The following is a 19,693-nucleotide window of genomic DNA, read 5'->3' on the forward strand; positions in this document are numbered from 1 at the left end:
ACACGGCTGAAATGAGAATATTTTTGTGTTTTAGAGGATCTAATGCTGTAGCATAGCAGACTAGTTGTAGTAGCTGAAGAGGACTTTTGCCACCATGTAATACTCCTTTAGCTTATTAGACACCAGGCATGCCTCTCTGAAGCAGGAGGTCCATGAAGGAGGTGAGACCGATGGTAGAGTGTGGATCAGCAGCATCTGAAACAGACACTGGATGAGATCTAAATCAAAGTAATGTGCAGGATATTTCTGCTGCTGTAGAAAACCCCACACTCAGTAGTACAATCACACACCTGTAATGGAATATCAGACTCCAGCTCAAGTAGCTTCTCACTCCAGGGAGTAAACCTCATTAACCATATATACCTATCTGTCTGTCTGTCTGTCTGTCTGTCTGTCTGTCTGTCTGTCTGTCTATCATGTACATTTCACATACATGTGGAACAGTTTCAGTTTATCACTGAAACAGAAAATACATGAACACAAAAGTGCGATTATACAGGGTCTGCTCAGTTTAATGATATGAAACAGGATTTTGTGTATTTACGATTTGGTTGCATTGAACATGTTCAATGACCCCCAAGGTGTTAAAACCACAACTTATTATTGAAGAGAAGAGAGGCCTTCTGGATATTTGCTAATTCTGGATATTTGTCACCTTAAAGACTGAATGATGAACTTTTACTCAATAAAATGTTGTAGTTTGTTAATGACAAAAAATTGTTTTGGATGTTTTGAGTTTGATATGTGACTTGTATATACTGTAATGTTCAAATTTTAAAACATTATATATCACTGATTTAACTTAAACATGAATATATTTTCATTTTCAGTCAAACCCTCAGACTCAAACTGAGGCAAACATCATGCAAATACAGAGGATATCAATTTAAGGAAAGTTTCTTCCTCCTCTGCTGAGCAACCTCTGAATCATGGTGTGTCTGCTCAGACTTACAAAGGTAGTGGTTAATGTGAAATCAAATGACTGCTTAGAATTTGTCGACAATAGGTCGAGTGGGTCCAGCTACATTTGTGAGTAAATTCGATTTTTATTGAAAGGGTATTCGGAGGTTCTGCTCTCTTTGTGTGCATGTGGAATCTCTGTATTTGTTGTTCCATGAGGGCTGAATAATTACACAATCAATTCTGGACTTAGGAATATGATGCATATGGTCATTTCCCATTCATGTTTTACTGTGTTACACTCTTACACTCTTTTAATAAGATAAGATAAGATAAGATAACCTTTATTAGTCCCACACGTGGGAAATTTGTTTTGTCACAGCAGGAAGTGGACAGTGCAAAAGTTATGACGCAAAAATTAGAATACAATAAGAATAAATACAGTACACAACTGTACAGAATAGAATAAAATAATATACTATATACAGTAGAATAAAATAGAATAAAAATATACAATAAGATAAAAATAGAATACGAATGCTATATACAACTGAGTAAAAATACAACGATGCCAGAAAAGATTATTGCACTTAGTGTTATTGCACATGTGTGGATGTGTGTGTTTGTTCAGTTAAAGTCTTTGTTGTGGAGTCTGACAGCAGTGGGGAGGAAAGACCTGCGAAATCTCTCCGTCCCACACCGTGGGTGCCGCAGTCTCCCACTGAAGGAGCTGCTCAGTGCTGTCACAGTCTGCTGCATGGGGTGGGAGACGTTGTCCAACAGGGATGACAGCTTAGCCGCCATTCTCCTGTCACTCACCACCTCCACTGGGTCCAGAGGGCATCCTAGAACAGAGCTGGCCCTTCGGATCACCCTGTTCAGTCTCTTCCTGTCCCCAGCAGAGATGCTGCCGCCCCAGCAGACCACACCATAAAAGATAGCAGAAGCCACCACAGAGTCATAGAAGGTCTTCAGGAGTGGGCCCTCCACTCCAAACGACCTGAGTCTCCGCAGCAGGTACAGCCTGCTCTGCCCTTTCCTGTAGAGGGCGTCTGAGTTATGAGTCCAGTCCAGTCTGTTGTTCAGATGAACACCAAGGTACCTGTAGCTGTCCACAGCCTCAATGTCCATACCCTGGATGTTCAGTGGTTGCAGTGGAGAATGCTTGTGCCTGCGGAAGTCTACCACCAGCTCCTTGGTTTTACTGGCGTTGATCTGGAGGTAGTTCAGCTGGCACCAGTCCACAAAGTCTTGAGTCAGTCCTCTGTACTCCTTGTCGTCCCCATCAGTGATGAGGCCGACTATTGCAGAGTCATCAGAGAACTTCTGCAGGAAGCACTGGGTGGAATTGTGGGAGAAGTCTGCAGTGTAGATGGTGAAGAGGAACGGAGCCAGAACCGTTCCCTGTGGGGCCCCCGTACTGCAGACGACCCTGTCCGACACACAGCCCTGAGTCCTCACATACTGTGGTCGGTCGGTGAGGTAGTCCAAAATCCAGGTAGTGAGGTGATGGTCCACTCCAGAGTTCTCCAGCTTGTCCTTCAGAACCGAGGGAAGAATAGTGTTGAAGGCACTGGAGAAATCAAAGAACATGATTCTCACAGTGCTTCCAGCGGTCTCCAGGTGAGCGAGGGAACGATGTAGGAGGTGAATGACGGCATCATCCGCTCCAATGCCAGGCTGGTAGGCAAACTGAAGTGGGTCTTTACCTCCAATAATTTGCCTCCAGGATCCAGCTGCTGAGGTATGGGAGTGATGAGACAGTGTGAGTGTTAATGGAGATTCCCTGATTTTGGATATGAAAAACTGCTGAGTTGGATTTTGTGGGGGTTCCTGTGGGACCTTTCTTTTTTGGGAGAGGTGTGATGAACCCTGCTCATTGTTTTAAACCTTCTCTAAAGTGTTTCAGATCTGGTGGGTGCAGCAGGGTTCATCAGTGCCAACTGGGCCTTTGGTTCCCAGACTATAAATCTTCCTGCACTGCTTTTTCTTTACTCTTTGTTGTTTGTTGCATTTACAACACTTGCATCTCAGCATACGTGCATACCTTACATCATAGCTCCTATTGATTTGTGTAGCTCATTAAGTTCTGTTTCAGTAGTCTAATTTTGTTTATGAACCTTCCAAAGAACCTTCAAAATGCAAACAGTAAAGACATGCAGTTAGTTTAGTTTTATTATAAGTTTTATTATATATAAATACCTCTGAGAGAAGGAAGCATGTTGTTAAAGTAAATTATTTTAAATAACACCCCCTCTTTGTTTGACATTATGTAAATATTAGTATTATATTACCTCTGTTATGACCATCTTGTTGGAATATTTAAATGAGTCCATAGAATGATCTTTGTTGAAGCAGAGACATTTTACTGAGTGCAGGTTTCTTTAACACAACACGCAGAGGCATCGGACTGAAGCAAGGAAAGAAGAATAATCAGATGTAAGTTCAAACTTCAGTCTCAATTTACATTGTTAGCTCAGCACTGGCTTTACATTAAACTTACAGTATTTATTCTGTATTTCTGCTGATTTTCAAAAGACTCAAAACCATTTTTAAAGTAGCTATTCCCCTCATGTGTAATGTATTTTTTTACAGTGCAAAATAAACTATGTTTTCTTACTCATATATTACCTTACCTATATTACCCTATTATCTGTGAAAGTGGTGCAGTTATATTAACTTTGATGGTTGTTTATCTGTCTTTCAAATCTTAGTTTCATCAAACAGAGGAAATATGCACCGGAGGCTTTTTCTGCTCATGCTGATGGGTAAGTCGATCATTTTAACAGTAAAAACTGCAGATTTGCATCACTTCAGATTAGTGCAGGGTTTCTGTGAACTGCTCACAAAACTTGCCATCAGTAGATTTCTGAATGACCTGTGGTTTTTTTTGTTTTGTTGTTTTTAGGTCAGTGTTCCTTGATTTTATGCCAGTGCTATGAGTACTATTTTATTAAAGAGCCTAAAACTTGGGACGAAGCTCAGCGCTACTGTAGAGAAGGATATAAAGACCTGGCCACAGTGCCTAACATGACACATATGAAGACACTGTACACAGATTCTACAGAGAATCAAGGAAACGCCTGGATTGGGCTGTACAGCATCTCAGGAAAAGAAAACAGGAGGTGGCACTGGTCTCTGCCAGGAGTGGAGTTCAATGATAAAGACGTGAAATGGAGTGGAAATGAACCTAATGATAAAGGCGGACATCTTGAGAACTGTCTAGTGATTGACAGCTCTGGTGGGTTGTTGGATTTTGGTTGTTCTCATGTTCACCGCTTTATCTGCTATAATAGTGAGAATATTTGACAATAATTGTATTAATTAAACAAAGTGTTTATATTTAAACATATCTACAGCTCATCTCTAATGAAAATGAGAAGATGCGATAATTGGCTGCTGGTGTTTTAGCCCCTGTGTGCTATCCTGCTCATTTGAATACCCGTCCTCCCACGGTGCTTTCTCTGCCTCTCATGTTACACCAGGACACTGTTCATTTGCTTTGCTGAACCATCTCGTGGTGCCAAATGTCATTACACAAAATTTCATACCAGACCTTTGATCAGAAAACTGTTTCTCTGCCACACAGAGCAAAGTCATCCTGAGCATAATGTCACAGCTGTGGTTATTCCCATAATGTTGATAGTTTAGTTTTGAAGGTTTTGAGCTATTTTAAGTTGTGTCTTTAGAAAATCAATTTAAAGATACATTTAAAGATAGAAATGTACATTTCTTATGAGTCTTGTCTTTCTCTTTATTCCACAGAACAAAACAAATCACTACATTTCATTGATGATACAAAAAAGTGGCGTGAGGCTCAGAGCTACTGCAGAGAGAACCACACAGACCTGGCCAGTGGAGAAGAACAGTTAAAGGAAGCAGTCAGTACATTTAAGAGTTCTGATGAAACACGATCGTGGATCGGCCTGTTCAGAGACACCTGGAGGTGGTCAGATGGGAGTAATTATTCTTACAGACACTGGAGAGATGTTGGTGAGTTACCTGAAAGAGTGGTCTAAAACTGACCGCGGCACCAGGAAATGTGCGATGACTGAATTAAACAAAAAAGGAAAATGGAAAGCTCATGATTGTAACACCAGAAAATCTTTCTTCTGCTACGCTGATGGTGAGATTTACAGAGATTCATCTTTATTTAGTATTTAGTATTTATTTATTTATTGTCATTGTCAAGAACAATGAAATTGCGTTTGGGGCTTCCATACAACCCAAAAAAAAGAAGAAAATAATAAATACCCCTTAAAACCCAAGTGTACATATTTAACCCAGTGTGACTCCAATGCAATAAAACAATCCTTAGCAATAATGTTCGTAGAAATTCAGACAAAGACCTGAGAAACATGACAAAATACAACAATGCAACCCATTCAATATTATTGTACTGTGAGATATGATATCAGATATGATAGTTATCTATTTAAGAAAGAGGGGGGGGGGCAGGAGGGGGAAGAGAATAAAGATATGATGCACCAATGCAGACCAGTTCATTGCTATTAAGAAGTTGGATATGGTTATTGTCCGTGAGAGGGGGGCAGAGAGTTCAGGAGCCTCACAGCCTGTGGATACAGGCTGTTGGCCAGTCTGGATGTTCTGGCCTGTATAGACCTGTACCTTCTCCCTGAGGGCAGCAGATGGAAAAGGTGGCGCGCAGGGTGATGTTGGTCCCGCAGGATACTGTGCACCCTCCTCAGACAGCGAGTGGGGAAGATATTACTGATCTCTGGCAGACTTGTTCCAATAATTCTGCCAGCTTCTTTCACCACCCGCTGGAGTGCTTGCTGATCGGCCTTGGTGCAGCTGGGGAACCACACTAGAAATCCATACGTCAGAACGCTGCTGATGGCACAGTTGTAGAAGTTCAACATCAGAGATCTGGGAATGTGTGCGCTCCGCAGTCTCCTCAGGTAGTAGAGGCGCTGTTGGGCCTTCCGTACAACTGAGGTGATATGGTTGCCCCAGGACAGGTCCTCGGTCACAGTTACCCCCAAGAATTTAAAACTGCTCACCCTCTCCACCGCCTCACTGCCAATGAAGAGAGGCAGATGGTTGTTATGACCCCTCTTCCGGAAATCTACAATGATCTCCTTGGTCTTTTTGGTGTTTAAGACCAAGTTATTGTTGTGGCACCATGACTCTAGTTGTTGCACCTCTGTCCTATAGTTTGTCTCATCATTGTTGGATATAAGTCCGAGCACTGTAGTGTCATCTGCAAACTTAACAATGAGATTGGACGCGCAGGAGGAAATACAGTCATGGGTGAAGAGAGTGTATAGCAGAGGGCTCAGAACACACCCCTGAGGGGCACCGGTGTTGACCACAAGGGTGGAAGAGGTGTTCTTACCCACTCTGACACTCTGTCTACGGTTAGTGAGGAAGTCCACAATCCAGTTGCACAGAGAGGAGTTAAGTCCCAGTTGGTGGAGTTTGGGACGGAGTTTGTATGGCCGGATGGTATTAAAAGCCGAGCTGTAGTCTACAAAGAGGAGCCGTGCATAGGTGTTCCTGTGTTCCAAGTGCTTCAGTAATGTGTGCAGCACTGTGGCGATCGCATCCTCGGTTGACCGGTTCTCCCTGTATGCAAACTGGTGCGAGTCCAGGGATGGTGGAAAAGCAGCTCTGATGTGTTTAATGACCAGTCTCTCCAGGCATTTGGCGGGAATGGGGGTGAGTGCCACAGGTCTGAAATCGTTCAGACATGTGACATTTGACTGTTTTGGGATGGGAACGATGGTTGCTGCTTTGAAACAGGATGGTACCAGTGAACAGGACAGCGAGGTGTTATATATAGAGGTGAAGACGTCCGCCAGGTCGGCAGCACAGTCTTTTAGCACCCGGCCCAGCACTCCATCCGGCCCGGCCGCCTTCCTGGTGTTAATGCTCCGGAACACACGCCTCAGCTCATGAGTGCTCAGGACCGGAGCAGTGTAGGAGCTCCAGGCCGCTGCGTCTGTGCGCGCCGCCATCTTAAGTTCAGCTTGAACATCTGGTTTCTGTCAGTTTTCTTACTGAAGGAATAAAGGTTAAAGCTAAACTAATATTTCTTCTCTCACTGAAAAAGTGTACATGAAGGGCTGGTATATGTTTCATCATAAAGCTTAATAATGCAAGCTGTTATGGAGATAGAGCTACACCCCAGACACATAATGCAGCCTCCCTATAGGAACCTTATAAGAACCAGGGGTCATATTAGTTTATAATAATAACATTTATGAATTCTCCAGTTTTTTTCCCTTTTTTTTAAAGGCTCACTCATACATGAAAGATTTTAGTTAATAGGACTTTAATAAAGCAAATTAGGAAAAGTTAAAATTCTAAATTGGAAAAACTTACATCAGGAAAGTAAAAAATATTTCCAACTCTTATTATTACTTATAACACCAGTAAACCTTTCTTCTGCTATGATGACGGTGAGATTTGCAAAAATGCATCTTTCACATCTGGTATCTGTCATGTTTCTTACTCGAGGAATACATATTCAAACTAAACTAATCTTTCTTATTCTTATTGAAAAGAAGTCATCATCAAAGCGAAATAATGCAAGCTTTTATGGAGATAAAGGTATACCCCAGACGCTTAATGCAGACTTCTTTTGTAAGGAACTTAAGACACATTAGTCACATTAGTTTCTGTCAGTGAGGGCCTGTAATGCAACTTACATGTAAATAATTCTTAAGAAAGAAAGAAATCTTCTCGATAACTTGGGGTGGTCGAGGTATACTCTGGGTAACAAGTCATATAACATTAATGATTTTACCACGGGTAAATCAAGAGGAGTAAAGATTTGAAACAGAAAATGCTTAAATTCTTTTTCTTTTGTTTTTGTCCTGATTTGTTTCCTTTTAACCGACCATCCTGTGTTTGTTCATGCCAGAAAACTTCATTCTGATCAAAGAAAACAAAAAATGGGATGAGGCCTTAACTTACTGCCAGCGGCACCATCATGATCTGGTCTCTATCACAAATCCCAAAGAGGAAGAATTAGTGAAGGAGAAAGTGAAGAACGCCACCACACCGTATGTGTGGCTGGGACTGCGCTTCAGCTGTGTTTTTCAACTGTGGCTGTGGGTCAGTGACCGGGTTGTCTGTTATGAGAACTGGGCCAATGAGGATCACGCTGGACGGTGTGGCATGTCTGTAGCCATGGAGACAGGAGGAGAGCATAAATGGTTCAAGAAAAATGATTCAGAGATGTTTAACTTCATCTGTTCGCTGCGATAGGCTTTTAAACCAGTCTAAATGACTGCTTATAGAGTTGATATTTCTCGTAATTATGAAGTCAAAAAATCAAAATCAAAACTAGAAGCAGATGACATCTAACAGTGATAATTTCTCTTTGTGTTTATTCTTAAGGTTGTTTTTTTTGTTTTGTTTTTTGCATATTGTTTACTACTACCTACTACAGAATAAGAATCCCTTTTTTGTTTTGTTTTTTCAAACTTAAAAACCACATATATGTAATTATTAGTTTGGTGTCTAACATAAAGAGTTTATTCTGTTTCCGTCTACTTTTATTTCTCTTTTTTCTATTTTTTTCTTGAACACTAGATGGTGCATTCGAGTCAGCCAAGCCACTGAAAAATGTCTGAAAAGTCGTGTGCTTGTACTTTAAATGATTCATGTTACCCAGTTTGGTCTTTTTGTGTAAATCAACATTAAACAGTAGCTCTGAAATTATGTTGGACTATGCTTTTGTTTTAACAAAGTAAAAGAATGTGGAAAAACTAATAAATATATTTTTCATAAAGTTTTGTATTCTTAGACAGTTTAAACTTCATTTTTATGCTTTTCAGAAAGAAATAGACCAATATTTACAATCATATAGTAAAAAACCAGGAAGGCTTTGTGACTGAGCTCCCATCTTATTGTTTCCTTTTAGTTATTTTCAATTAATGTCCATGTTAAACACTAGAAGGTCTTTTTCTTTCTTTTCAATGTTGATGGTGGTTAAATTTGTGATAAAAATCTAAGAACATGAAATATAAAATAGTAAAATGCAAGACTGTTGTAAATAGAAGATTAATGCTGCAGTCACTTGCAAATGTAGCAACAGCTTAGAGAATGGTAAAATAAAAAATAAAAAAGCTGAACTGATTTTAAACTGAAAACCTGAACACACAACCTGCTCTCAACCAGGTTGTGTGTTCACCATAAGTTGCCATGGTGATTTAACCAGGTAATAAAAGCAAGTTTCATGACACAGAACATTTTGTTTTTCCCTAAGTCTGATTTTTAAATATAAAAATTCGGTATGAACAACTATTTTAGTTTATCTCCCACAGAAGTGTCTTTCTGTGAAGTGACACTTTCTGTATTTATTTGCTGGACAGCCAACAGTGCATATTTCACTTCTTCCTCTTTTCTATCATTTAGTTTCTTAAGACGTGACGCGAGCTGTTACAGTTCACTGTGTCAATGAGGAGGACTGCACACGCAGGAGGAAGAGACAGCAACAAAAAACAAGTTTAAAAAGAACAAACCGGATATGCTTCCAGTAAACACAAAGTCCCACTGTTAAACCAAAAGTAGGAATATTTAAATGTGTACCACAGAATTCTCTTTGTTGAAGCAGAGTGGAATATTTTATTACAGTTTTTTCTGATTGCTTAAGCACATTTTTTGTAACTATTGGCTAATTTTGCAAAACTCTTCACACAAATAAGAAAACCTGTCACCCAATAATCAAAACATTGTAGTTCTCTTGCAAAAGCAAACACAGCTAGATTAACTCTTCACACCTTCGTAAAAATGGTGTTTCCGTATCAAACAGTACACACAAGCCATCATCTACTAAGCACACAATGCGCCAACTGCACACTGATGGTATGAATACAAAACACATCTGGCTTTTGCTTTCTCTGTGCACAAGGTAGGCTATGTCAGTTTGAGCTCATACTTCTGTCATAGATCCATAAGCATAGAGGGATCCAAACTTCAAGTACTGGTGTTTATTCACACACATCAAAACAAACACAAGTGTTTATTTCCAAGTATAGGATTATTTGCAATCGCCATAATGACTATATGGGTTACTTGGTCTGCAGTGAACATGCTTCCTCTGCCCCAGCATCTGGTCATCTAGCAATTCTGTAAAGTAACAATTTCAGTATTTTTACATCAATGGTATTGGTGTGTTTCTCATTGGCATATGCCAGTGCTACAAATCTTTGTGCGAAGTGACTGTACTAACCGATTCTCATTTCAAGATGTCCTTATGGTGCTTGCTCCAGTGTAGCGGCTCGAGTTAGGCTGGACCCGTTGGCCAGCTACCCTCAGGGTCATTCCACGGTTGATTACATGGTCCACTATTGTAGCTCTGATGTCATCAGCAATTCTATTTCTTACTCTTCCTACCCTTCCTCTCCCCCTCCTCATCTTCCTCTCCCCCCTCCTCGTCTTCCTCTTGCTCCTCCTTGTCCTTGTCGTCCTCTTCATCCTACTTCTTCACCTCCACGTCCTCTTCCTCGGCCTCCTCTACTTCTCACTCTTTCTGCTCCCACCATTGTACTCCGCACACACAGCTTACCTGTATTATAGTGCTTAGGCTGATTGCAAAGTGAACGAATTATCTAAGAAAGTTTTCACATGTGAAAGTGTGCCAGACAGTTGGCAAATTAGTGTTAATGATAGCCATACATGTGTATACTTTTGCTAGGAGTGTGTTGGAAATTTGGAAATTGAGTGTTGTGCAGTGAATTGTGCCTACAGTTTTGCAAAGTGTGTGTTACAAAATTGCAAACTGAGTGCAAAGCAGTTTTTGTGCTTTTAGTTTTGCACACTCAGTGAGTGGTTTTGCTATAAGTCTGACTAGTTTTAGAAATTGTGCTACAGGATTCACAGTTAGTGTTTAGGCATTCGGTAAAAACTGTAAGTGCAGTCTTCTTTACAGCAACACGCAGACGCATCAGAGCGAAGCACAGAAGAATAACCAGATGTAAGTTAAAACTTTGTAGTTGAAATTAACATTTTTACCTACAATATTTATTTCTTCCTCATTTTCTGCTTAATATTAAAATGATTTGCATTTTTAAAATGAAAAACATTTTTAGTTTTAGAATGAACATTTTAAGAATTTTTAAAGTAGGAATTCTTTTGGTTTGTAATAATAATCTTTTTTATGTAAAAGAAACTGGATCCAACCTTTAATTTCTTATTCATATTATTTGAAATTGTCCTGCTTGTTGTGGTTCCTGTTTACAGCTTGATTTTTTCATCCATCTTTCACTGGTCTTCCTTAGAACTCATCTAACTCAAACATCTAACTATATTAACTCAAAATCGACACAATTAAAATCTTAGTTTCATCAAACAGAGGAAATATGCACGGGAGGCTTTTTCTGCTCATCCTGATCGGTAAGTCGATCAATTTAGCATTAAAAACCACAGATTTACTGCATCACTTGAGATTAATGAAGGTTTCTGTGAACTGCTTACAAAACCTGTCAGATAACAACATCCAAAACACAATTTCTGTCAACAACCATGTGTGAGCAGTCTCTATGGGACCTCTGCCCTCCGGATATAATTTTGTTAACAACATTTTTGCCATCAGTAGATTTCTGAATAACTTGTTGTTGTTGTTTTTAGGTCAGTGTTCCTTGATTTTATGCCAAGGCTATAAATACTATTTTATTAAAGAGCCTAAAACTTGGGACGAAGCTCAGCGCTACTGTAGAGAAGGATATAAAGACCTGGCCACAGTGCCTAACATGACACATATGAAGACACTGTACACAGATTCTACAGAGAATCAAGGAAACGCCTGGATTGGGCTGTACAGCATCTCAGGAAAAGAAAACAGGAGGTGGCACTGGTCTCTGCCAGGAGTGGAGTTCAATGATAAAGACGTGAAATGGAGTGGAAATGAACCTAATGATAAAGGCGGACATCTTGAGAACTGTGTAGTGATTGACAGCTGTTCTCATGTTCACCGCTTTATCTGCTATAATGGTGAGAATATTTGACAATAATTGTATTAATTAAACAAAGTGTTTATATTTAAACATATCTACAGCTCATCTCTAATGAAAATGAGAAGATGCGATAATTGGCTGCTGGTGTTTTAGCCCCTGTGTGCTATCCTGCTCATTTGAATACCCGTCCTCCCACGGTGCTTTCTCTGCCTCTCATGTTACACCAGGACACTGTTCATTTGCTTTGCTGAACCATCTCGTGGTGCCAAATGTCATTACACAAAATTTCATACCAGACCTTTGATCAGAAAACTGTTTCTCTGCCACACAGAGCAAAGTCATCCTGAGCATAATGTCACAGCTGTGGTTATTCCCATAATGTTGGTAGTTTAGTTTTGAAGGTTTCGAGCTATTTTAAGTTGTGTCTTTAGAAAATCAAGTTAAAGATACATTTAAAGATAGAAATGTACATTTCTTATGAGTCTTGTCTTTCTCTTTATTCCACAGAACAAAACAAATCACTACATTTCATTGATGATAAAAAAATGTGGCGTGAGGCTCAGAGCTACTGCAGAGAGCACCACACAGACCTGGCCAGTGGAGCAGAACAGTTAAAGGAAGCAGTCAGTACATTTAAGAGTTCTGATGAACGACGATCATGGATCGGCCTGTTCAGAGACACCTGGAGGTGGTCAGATGGGAGTAATTATTCTTACAGACACTGGAGAGATGTTGGTGAGTTACCTGAAGAGCTGTCTAAAACTGACCACGGCACCAGGAAATGTGCGATGACTGAATTAAACAAAGAAGGAAAATGGAAAGCTGATGATTGTAACACCAGAAAATCTTTCTTCTGCTACGATGGTGAGATTTACAAAGATTCATTTTTCACATCTGGTTTCTGTCAGTTTTCTTACTGAGGAATAAATGTTAAAGCTAAACTAATATTTCTTAGTCTCATGGAAAATCTGTACACGAAGAGGTTGGTATATGTTTCATCATAAAGCTAAATAATGCAAGCTGTTATGGAGATAGAGCTATACCCCAGACACATAATGCAGCCTCCTTTCATCAGGAACCTGAGTCACAGGGGTCATATTAGTTTCTGAGTGTGGGTATCGCTACCGTTTCTAATAGGTTCTAGATTTACAGCTATAATGAGACATAATTCTTGTTTCTAAATCCTCCTGATTAAAAGAAAATTAAATATAAAAAGGCTCACTTAAATTTAAATAATAAGACTTTAATAAAGTAAATTGAAAATTCTAAGCTGGAAAAACTTACAGCAGGAAAGTAAAAAAGAAAAAGAAAATTACATTTTTTTTTTTTAAAAAAGGCTCATTTAAATTTAAATAATAAGACTTTAATAAAGTAAATCAGGAAAAGTAAACATTCTAAATTGGAAAAACTTAAAGCAGGAAATTAAAAAATATGTCAAACTGTCCAGCTCTTATTTTTATGAAATTTGTGACTTGTTTTGTTGTTTGTTTTTTCTTTTATTTGCTCCACATATTTTTTTGTATTCTAGGTGGAAAATCTTGCAACCTCATTTCATTTAATTTGAACTGAACATCTGTTTGTTCATGGCAGAAAAGTTGATCCTGATCAATGAAAGCAAAAACTGGGACGAGGCTGTAAATTACTGCAGAGAGCACTATCATGACCTCGTCTCCATCACAAACCTTGAACAGCAGGAACTGGTGCAACAGAAAGCCAAGAATGCCAGCACACCCCACATCTGGCTGGGACTGCGCTACAGCTGTGCTCTTGATCTGTGGTTCTGGGTCAATGACCAGCTTGTCTGCTATGAGAACTGGGCCGATGACACAGACACTGGGGACTGTAACCTGGCTGTAGCCATGGAGACAAGAGGAGAACATAAATGGTTCAAGAAAAATGATGCAGAGATGTTTAGCTTCATCTGTTCTTTATCATAGGCTTTGAAACCATGCTAAATTAATTGTTTTAAATCTTATATTTCTAGTAAGTGTTGTAATCACACTTACTATATTTTTCCTTTATCCAGGCTAGAGATTGATGGGATATAACAACAAGAAGCACTCTGAGTGCAAACCTCCACTCTGGACAGGATTTTTGTTTAATACAATAACGCTGGATTTTGCATGTAATCATTTTCGTTTTTTTCTCTTTTTAAATGTACTAAGATGTTTGTAGTGCAGTAAAAATAAATAAATAAATAAATAAATCCACACCATTGTGGATTTCAAATGTATCTATTTTGTGATACTTTTGAACTCTGATTGAGAGTGCTCCACATAAACTACAACAATACACTGGACTGTAAACTCTCAATATTGGCTGAATTATGCTACTTTATTGAAAGTGTGAAATGTGAGAAAAAAATGTGAAATAATAATAAGCAAGAATAATGAGTTAATGCATTGGATACATTCACTGTTGCCAAATTCCTCACTCGGATTTTAAAGCCAGCATAAAATAAATGTGCAGAAAAGTGACTAATGTGTTTGCACCACTTTAATATTAACACATCAGAGAGACAAAAAAAATGAAGATTTTTACTAGTAATGAAAGCTGTCGGATGAACGTTAGGTATCATTTGAAAATAAATTAACAAAGATCATTGTTTATTCTGAAGGAATAAGAAATTGTTAATGTTTCTTAGAAATCTGAAGTTTTATTTATTTTTTTCCAAAATACATCTCAAAAAGTAAAAAAAAAAAACTCATTCGCCTATTTTTCATTATATGTAGTCCCATCAGAAATGACTGGTTTTGGGGGGGTGGTTGATCCAAAGTTCAACATCGTGTTTGCTCTCCATTTAATGATATGATGCAAATATTGTTATTGTAGCACTGTTTGTATGATGATATCCAAATGCACACAATAAAATCCTCTTTACTGGAGCAGAATGGAATATTTTACTGAGTGCAGACTTCATTAGCAAAGCACACAGAGACACACTGTGTGCTATGCTGGCAGTGGCAGACTGTATGTGTAGCAAAAAAGGACTCAAATGCAGACCAAAACAGAAAGTGAAACGTGTGTGGAGTAACAGAAAACGAGCAGTTTACTAAGGCTGGTAAAATAAATACAAATGAAGGGCATGGGTGAAACGAAACAATAACCTAAACTGGGTGATCTAAAACTAAAACATGAAAAACCCTTAAACACGGTGAACTGACAGGAATACCAGAAGACGTGCACACAGAGACACATCATGAGTGTCTCTGTGTGCTCATCAGAGTTAAACCACACTGACATGTTTTTCTATGGACTGACTGAACATTTGTGTAAATGGTGCCTCTTCTGAGTAGAAAAAAGTGACCACTATGATATTATTGGGTTAAAAATATTTACCTCTTAAAAATTTCCAGCAGCAGCTGTCAGCCATAATTTAACCGTCCACACATTTTTATTTTTCTGTATATTCTCAATAAAATTCCTGGAAAGAAATGTTTTACAATAATTTTAAATGATTATTGACGACACAAATAAACTCTGTCCAGCGTGTTGGATTGTAAACTTTCCATACGTCTTTAGTTACATGCTACTTTCTGCTACTACTAGTATTCAAACTATGTCAGTATTATTAAGAAGTTGTAGTTAAAATAGATATGAACACATCTAGAACACAGAAAAGTGTTCTAGATTTAAGATTATAAACTTGATTATCAGCATGAATTTAGTTTATCTTCTACACAAATACTTTCTTGTTGTTTAACTTGTTGGTCAGTTTTCAGAATGACCACAACTACAAAGAAAAACAAATCTCAATTATTAAAAACATTCATTTAATTTAGTCTTTTACCATTGCTCTAACAGAAAGGATGTTTTTAGTTGTGTCTTTCAGCATGTCAAACAGCAGGTTTGGCTTCTTGTCTGTCCTTTTTTCCATTACATTATGTAAATATTGTTATTATATTGCCTGGTGTTTGGCCAGCTTAGAGTTCTTGTTTGCATATTCAAATCCATTCAACAGAGTCTTCTCTGTTGGAGCAGGATGAGGAACTTTATTGAATGCAGTCTTCATTAACACATCAAATAGAGACATCAGAGAGAAGCAAGGAAACACAAATAATCAAATATACATTAAAACTTTGTGGTGCTTTTCAAAGTTTATAATATATAGGTTGAAGTTTAAAGTAGTTTTTCTTTCTTTCATTGTTCAAAATTTGATTTTTCTTTCCATATAGTTTCCACAAAGTAAGAGCATTGCAATAAGTCAGTGGTTGTTGAAGCATGTATTTGTCTAATCTTCTTTGTTTATTCTTAGCTGCATTATTTTCATCTATATGTTTGTTCTTTTTCGTTTACAGTTTCCATATTTCTGTCATGGTCCTGCATCGGACCTGGTACTTTTTTATAATCATAGCCTTAGCAGTATTTTAAATTCCCTGGCTCCACAAAAAACCAGAACTGTACTTTTTTCTCGCTCTGCACCCTGGTACACCCCTGAACTCCGACTACTGAAAGCTAAAGGCCGACAGCTTGAACGTCTCTATAAAAAAACTGGCCTTACTATTCATAAGGATATGTTTAATAACCACGTTCTGTTTTACCAGGAATGTATTAGTCAAACCAAATCTGCTTATTACTCTGCCATTGTCTGCTCAAGTGAGAACTCTACCAAGACCCTTTTCTCACTATTCAACTCTTTTAACAGGCCACCTGATTCTCTGCCTGCTCATCTCTATTCATCTAACTTCTGTGATGCTCTAATGCTATTCTTTATTGATAAAATTCATAAAATACACTTAGACCTGGACCCTAATGCTCAATGTAGCTTCTCTGTCCTAACTTCTCCCCCTTCTCACTTCCTCTCTGTTTTTCAACTTCCATCCTTAGCTGATATTGCTGATCTCATCCATAAATCAAAGCCTTCTACCTGCCAGCTTGATCCTATCCCCACTGTCCTCGTCAAAGCCTGCTTACTCCCTCTCCTTCCCCTCATATCTGCTATTATTCACTCTTCACTCACCACTGGAACTGTTCCTGCTTCCTTCAAAGTTGCTGCTATTACCCCAATTCTGAAAAAAACTGGTCTAGATCCCAACAACTTTAATAATTTTCGTCCTATCTCCAATCTACCATTTCTCTCAAAAATCCTTGAAAAAATAGTTGCTTCACAAGTCCATCTTCACCTAACTGATAATAACCTTTACGAACAGTTCCAGTCTGGCTTTCGTCCTCTACATAGCACTGAAACTGCTCTTATAAAAATAACAAACGACCTTCTTATGGCAGCTGATTCTGGTCTCCTCTCCATCCTTATTCTCTTTGATCTGAGTGCAGCTTTTGACACCATCTCTCATCCCATTCTCCTTAGCAGATTAGCTTCTATTGGTCTCTCTCACACTCCACTAGCCTGGTTTAAATCATACCTATCTGACCGCACTCAGTTCATTCAATTAAAATCCTTCACTTCTCAGCTTTCCCCTCTATCCACTGGGGTGCCCCAGGGATCTGTCCTCGGGCCCCTTCTTTTCATCATCTACCTTCTTCCACTCGGACATATTTTTCGTAAATATAATATTCAGTTCCACTGCTACGCCGATGACACCCAGCTCTATCTCTCTACCAAACCTGACTCTACTCTTCCTCCACCCTCCCTCATCCTCTGTCTAGCTGAACTTAATTCTTGGTTCTCCTCCAATTTCCTTAAACTCAACAGCAATAAATCGGAACTTCTTCTGGTTGGCACTAAACGACTGCTATCCAGAATTAACAACTTCTCTCTCACCATCAATAACTCGCTGGTCCCTATCTCTCCCTCTGTGAAAAGCTTGGGTGTCATTCTCGATAGCACATTATCCTTTAACTCACATATCAATAATATTACACGTGCAGCATATTTCCAACTCCGTAACATTAATCGTCTCCGCCCCTTCCTCACACCTCACGCCACTGCCATTCTCATCCATAATCTTGTTATCTCTAGAATTGACTACTGCAACTCATTATTATTTGGCCTTACACAAAAATCTATCAACAAGCTCCAACGTGTCCAGAACTCTGCTGCCCGTATTATTACTAGGACTTCTTTTACCCACCACATCTCCCCAATCCTGAAGCAACTTCACTGGCTCCCGGTTAAACTTCGCATCCATTTTAAAATAATTCTGTATACATTCAAGGCTATTCATTCTCTCTCTCCACCGTACCTCTCTGACTTATTACAGATGAAGCTCCCATCCCGCTGCCTCAGATCTTCATCTTCTCTTTCTCTCTCTGTTCCCTCTGCTCGTCTGATTACAATGGGAGGGAGGGCTTTTAGCTGCTCTGCCCCTCGACTTTGGAATTCCCTACCCCCGGACCTCAGAAATATTAGTTCATTCTCTCTTTTTAAGTCCACCCTCAAAACTCATCTGTTTAAAATTGCCTATCCTTAAATTTCTGTATGCTTTAACTTTTATCTTCTATTTTTATTATTGTGTATATTTCCAGTTTTTATCTGTTGTACAGTGTCCTTGGGTGCTTTGAAAGGCGCTATTTAAATAAAATGTATTATTATTATTATTATTATCGGTGACCCAGCGTTTTGTGTTGTTTATTATTAATAGTCTTTGCTTTTGTCTTATTTAGAATCTCTAGTCTTTGGTTTCAGAGTTGTTTAGAGTCCTTCTGTTTCTGTCTCTGTGTTCCAGGTTTGCTGTGCCCCTTGTCATGTCTGCGTCTCTGTGTTAGTTTCCTGTTTTACTTTGACAGTCTGTGTCCTGTGTCAGTGTATTCTGTTTTGCTTCCTGTCTTGTAATGTTCAATTAGTCTCAACTTTGTCCAGTTTTTATTGATCCATGACAAAAATGACAGCAACATTTACAGTTAACATATTAGTTTCAAAAAACATGCAGTGCTGGATTGCCTGCTCATTCTGGTGGGTAAGTAGATCATTTTACCAATAAAAATTACATATTTGAATCACCTTAGATTGATTGAGTGCATTGTTAAGTGATTATAGGGACCACAAATGCTGATATGTCCATGTTAAACACTAGAAGGTCTTTTTCTTTCTTTTCAATGTTGATGGTGGTTAAATTTGTGATAAAAATCTAAGAACATGAAATATAAAATAGTAAAATGCAAGACTGTTGTAAATAGAAGATTAATGCTGCAGTCACTTGCAAATGTAGCAACAGCTTAGAGAATGGTAAAATAAAAAATAAAAAAGCTGAACTGATTTTAAACTGAAAACCTGAACACACAACCTGCTCTCAACCAGGTTGTGTGTTCACCATAAGTTGCCATGGTGATTTAACCAGGTAATAAAAGCAAGTTTCATGACACAGAACATTTTGTTTTTCCCTAAGTCTGATTTTTAAATATAAAAATTCGGTATGAACAACTATTTTAGTTTATCTCCCACAGAAGTGTCTTTCTGTGAAGTGACACTTTCTGTATTTATTTGCTGGACAGCCAACAGTGCATATTTCACTTCTTCCTCTTTTCTATCATTTAGTTTCTTAAGACGTGACGCGAGCTGTTACAGTTCACTGTGTCAATGAGGAGGACTGCACACGCAGGAGGAAGAGACAGCAACAAAAAACAAGTTTAAAAAGAACAAACCGGATATGCTTCCAGTAAACACAAAGTCCCACTGTTAAACCAAAAGTAGGAATATTTAAATGTGTACCACAGAATTCTCTTTGTTGAAGCAGAGTGGAATATTTTATTAAGTGCAGTCTTCTTTACAGCAACACGCAGACGCATCAGAGCGAAGCACAGAAGAATAACCAGATGTAAGTTAAAACTTTGTAGTTGAAATTAACATTTTTACCTACAATATTTATTTCTTCCTCATTTTCTGCTTAATATTAAAATGATTTGCATTTTTAAAATGAAAAACATTTTTAGTTTTAGAATGAACATTTTAAGAATTTTTAAAGTAG

General features: G+C 38.5%; 2 protein-coding genes across 3 annotated transcripts; both read left to right on the plus strand.

The window, feature by feature from the left end:
• The first annotated feature begins 3,634 nt into the window (after positions 1-3,634).
• LOC146614552 (macrophage mannose receptor 1-like) lies at positions 3,635-8,136 on the plus strand. Its single transcript, XM_085376615.1, has 5 exons — positions 3,635-3,668; positions 3,809-4,195; positions 4,666-4,897; positions 4,938-5,026; positions 7,790-8,136. The coding sequence occupies exons 1-5, from the start codon at positions 3,635-3,637 to the stop codon at positions 8,134-8,136; spliced, it is 1,089 nt and encodes a 362-aa protein (XP_085232741.1).
• A 3,098-nt stretch (positions 8,137-11,234) lies between these two features.
• On the plus strand, positions 11,235-13,765 carry LOC146614553 (macrophage mannose receptor 1-like). Of its 2 annotated transcripts, none has more exons than XM_085376084.1 (4): positions 11,235-11,268; positions 11,503-11,872; positions 12,334-12,692; positions 13,419-13,765. In XM_085376084.1, exons 1-4 carry the CDS (start codon positions 11,235-11,237, stop codon positions 13,763-13,765), a joined length of 1,110 nt encoding a protein of 369 aa, XP_085232210.1. The 2 variants fall into 2 exon arrangements, with proteins under 2 accessions (XP_085232210.1, XP_085232211.1); XM_085376085.1 differs by having other exon boundaries at positions 11,503-11,865; positions 12,336-12,692.
• Positions 13,766-19,693: the final 5,928 nt, after the last annotated feature.

The sequence above is a fragment of the Diplotaxodon limnothrissa genome, linkage group LG17 (assembly GCF_057381915.1).
Source record: "Diplotaxodon limnothrissa isolate DT_005_m linkage group LG17, D_limnothrissa_male_GT1.1, whole genome shotgun sequence".
NCBI lineage: Eukaryota > Metazoa > Chordata > Actinopteri > Cichliformes > Cichlidae > Diplotaxodon > Diplotaxodon limnothrissa.

Excerpts from the sequence above, each read along its gene's own strand:
- LOC146614552 (XM_085376615.1), top strand. The coding sequence starts at position 3,635 with ATGCACCGGAGGCTTTTTCTGCTCATGCTGATGG. Across the intron at positions 4,196-4,665 it reads CCGCTTTATCTGCTATAATA|AACAAAACAAATCACTACAT; the intron begins GTGAGAATATTT and ends TTTATTCCACAG. Across the intron at positions 4,898-4,937 it reads CACTGGAGAGATGTTGGTGA|GAAATGTGCGATGACTGAAT; the intron begins GTTACCTGAAAG and ends CCGCGGCACCAG.
- LOC146614553 (XM_085376084.1), top strand. The coding sequence starts at position 11,235 with ATGCACGGGAGGCTTTTTCTGCTCATCCTGATCG. Across the intron at positions 11,873-12,333 it reads ATCTGCTATAATGGTGAGAA|AGAACAAAACAAATCACTAC; the intron begins TATTTGACAATA and ends TCTTTATTCCAC. Across the intron at positions 12,693-13,418 it reads ATCTTTCTTCTGCTACGATG|AAAAGTTGATCCTGATCAAT; the intron begins GTGAGATTTACA and ends TGTTCATGGCAG.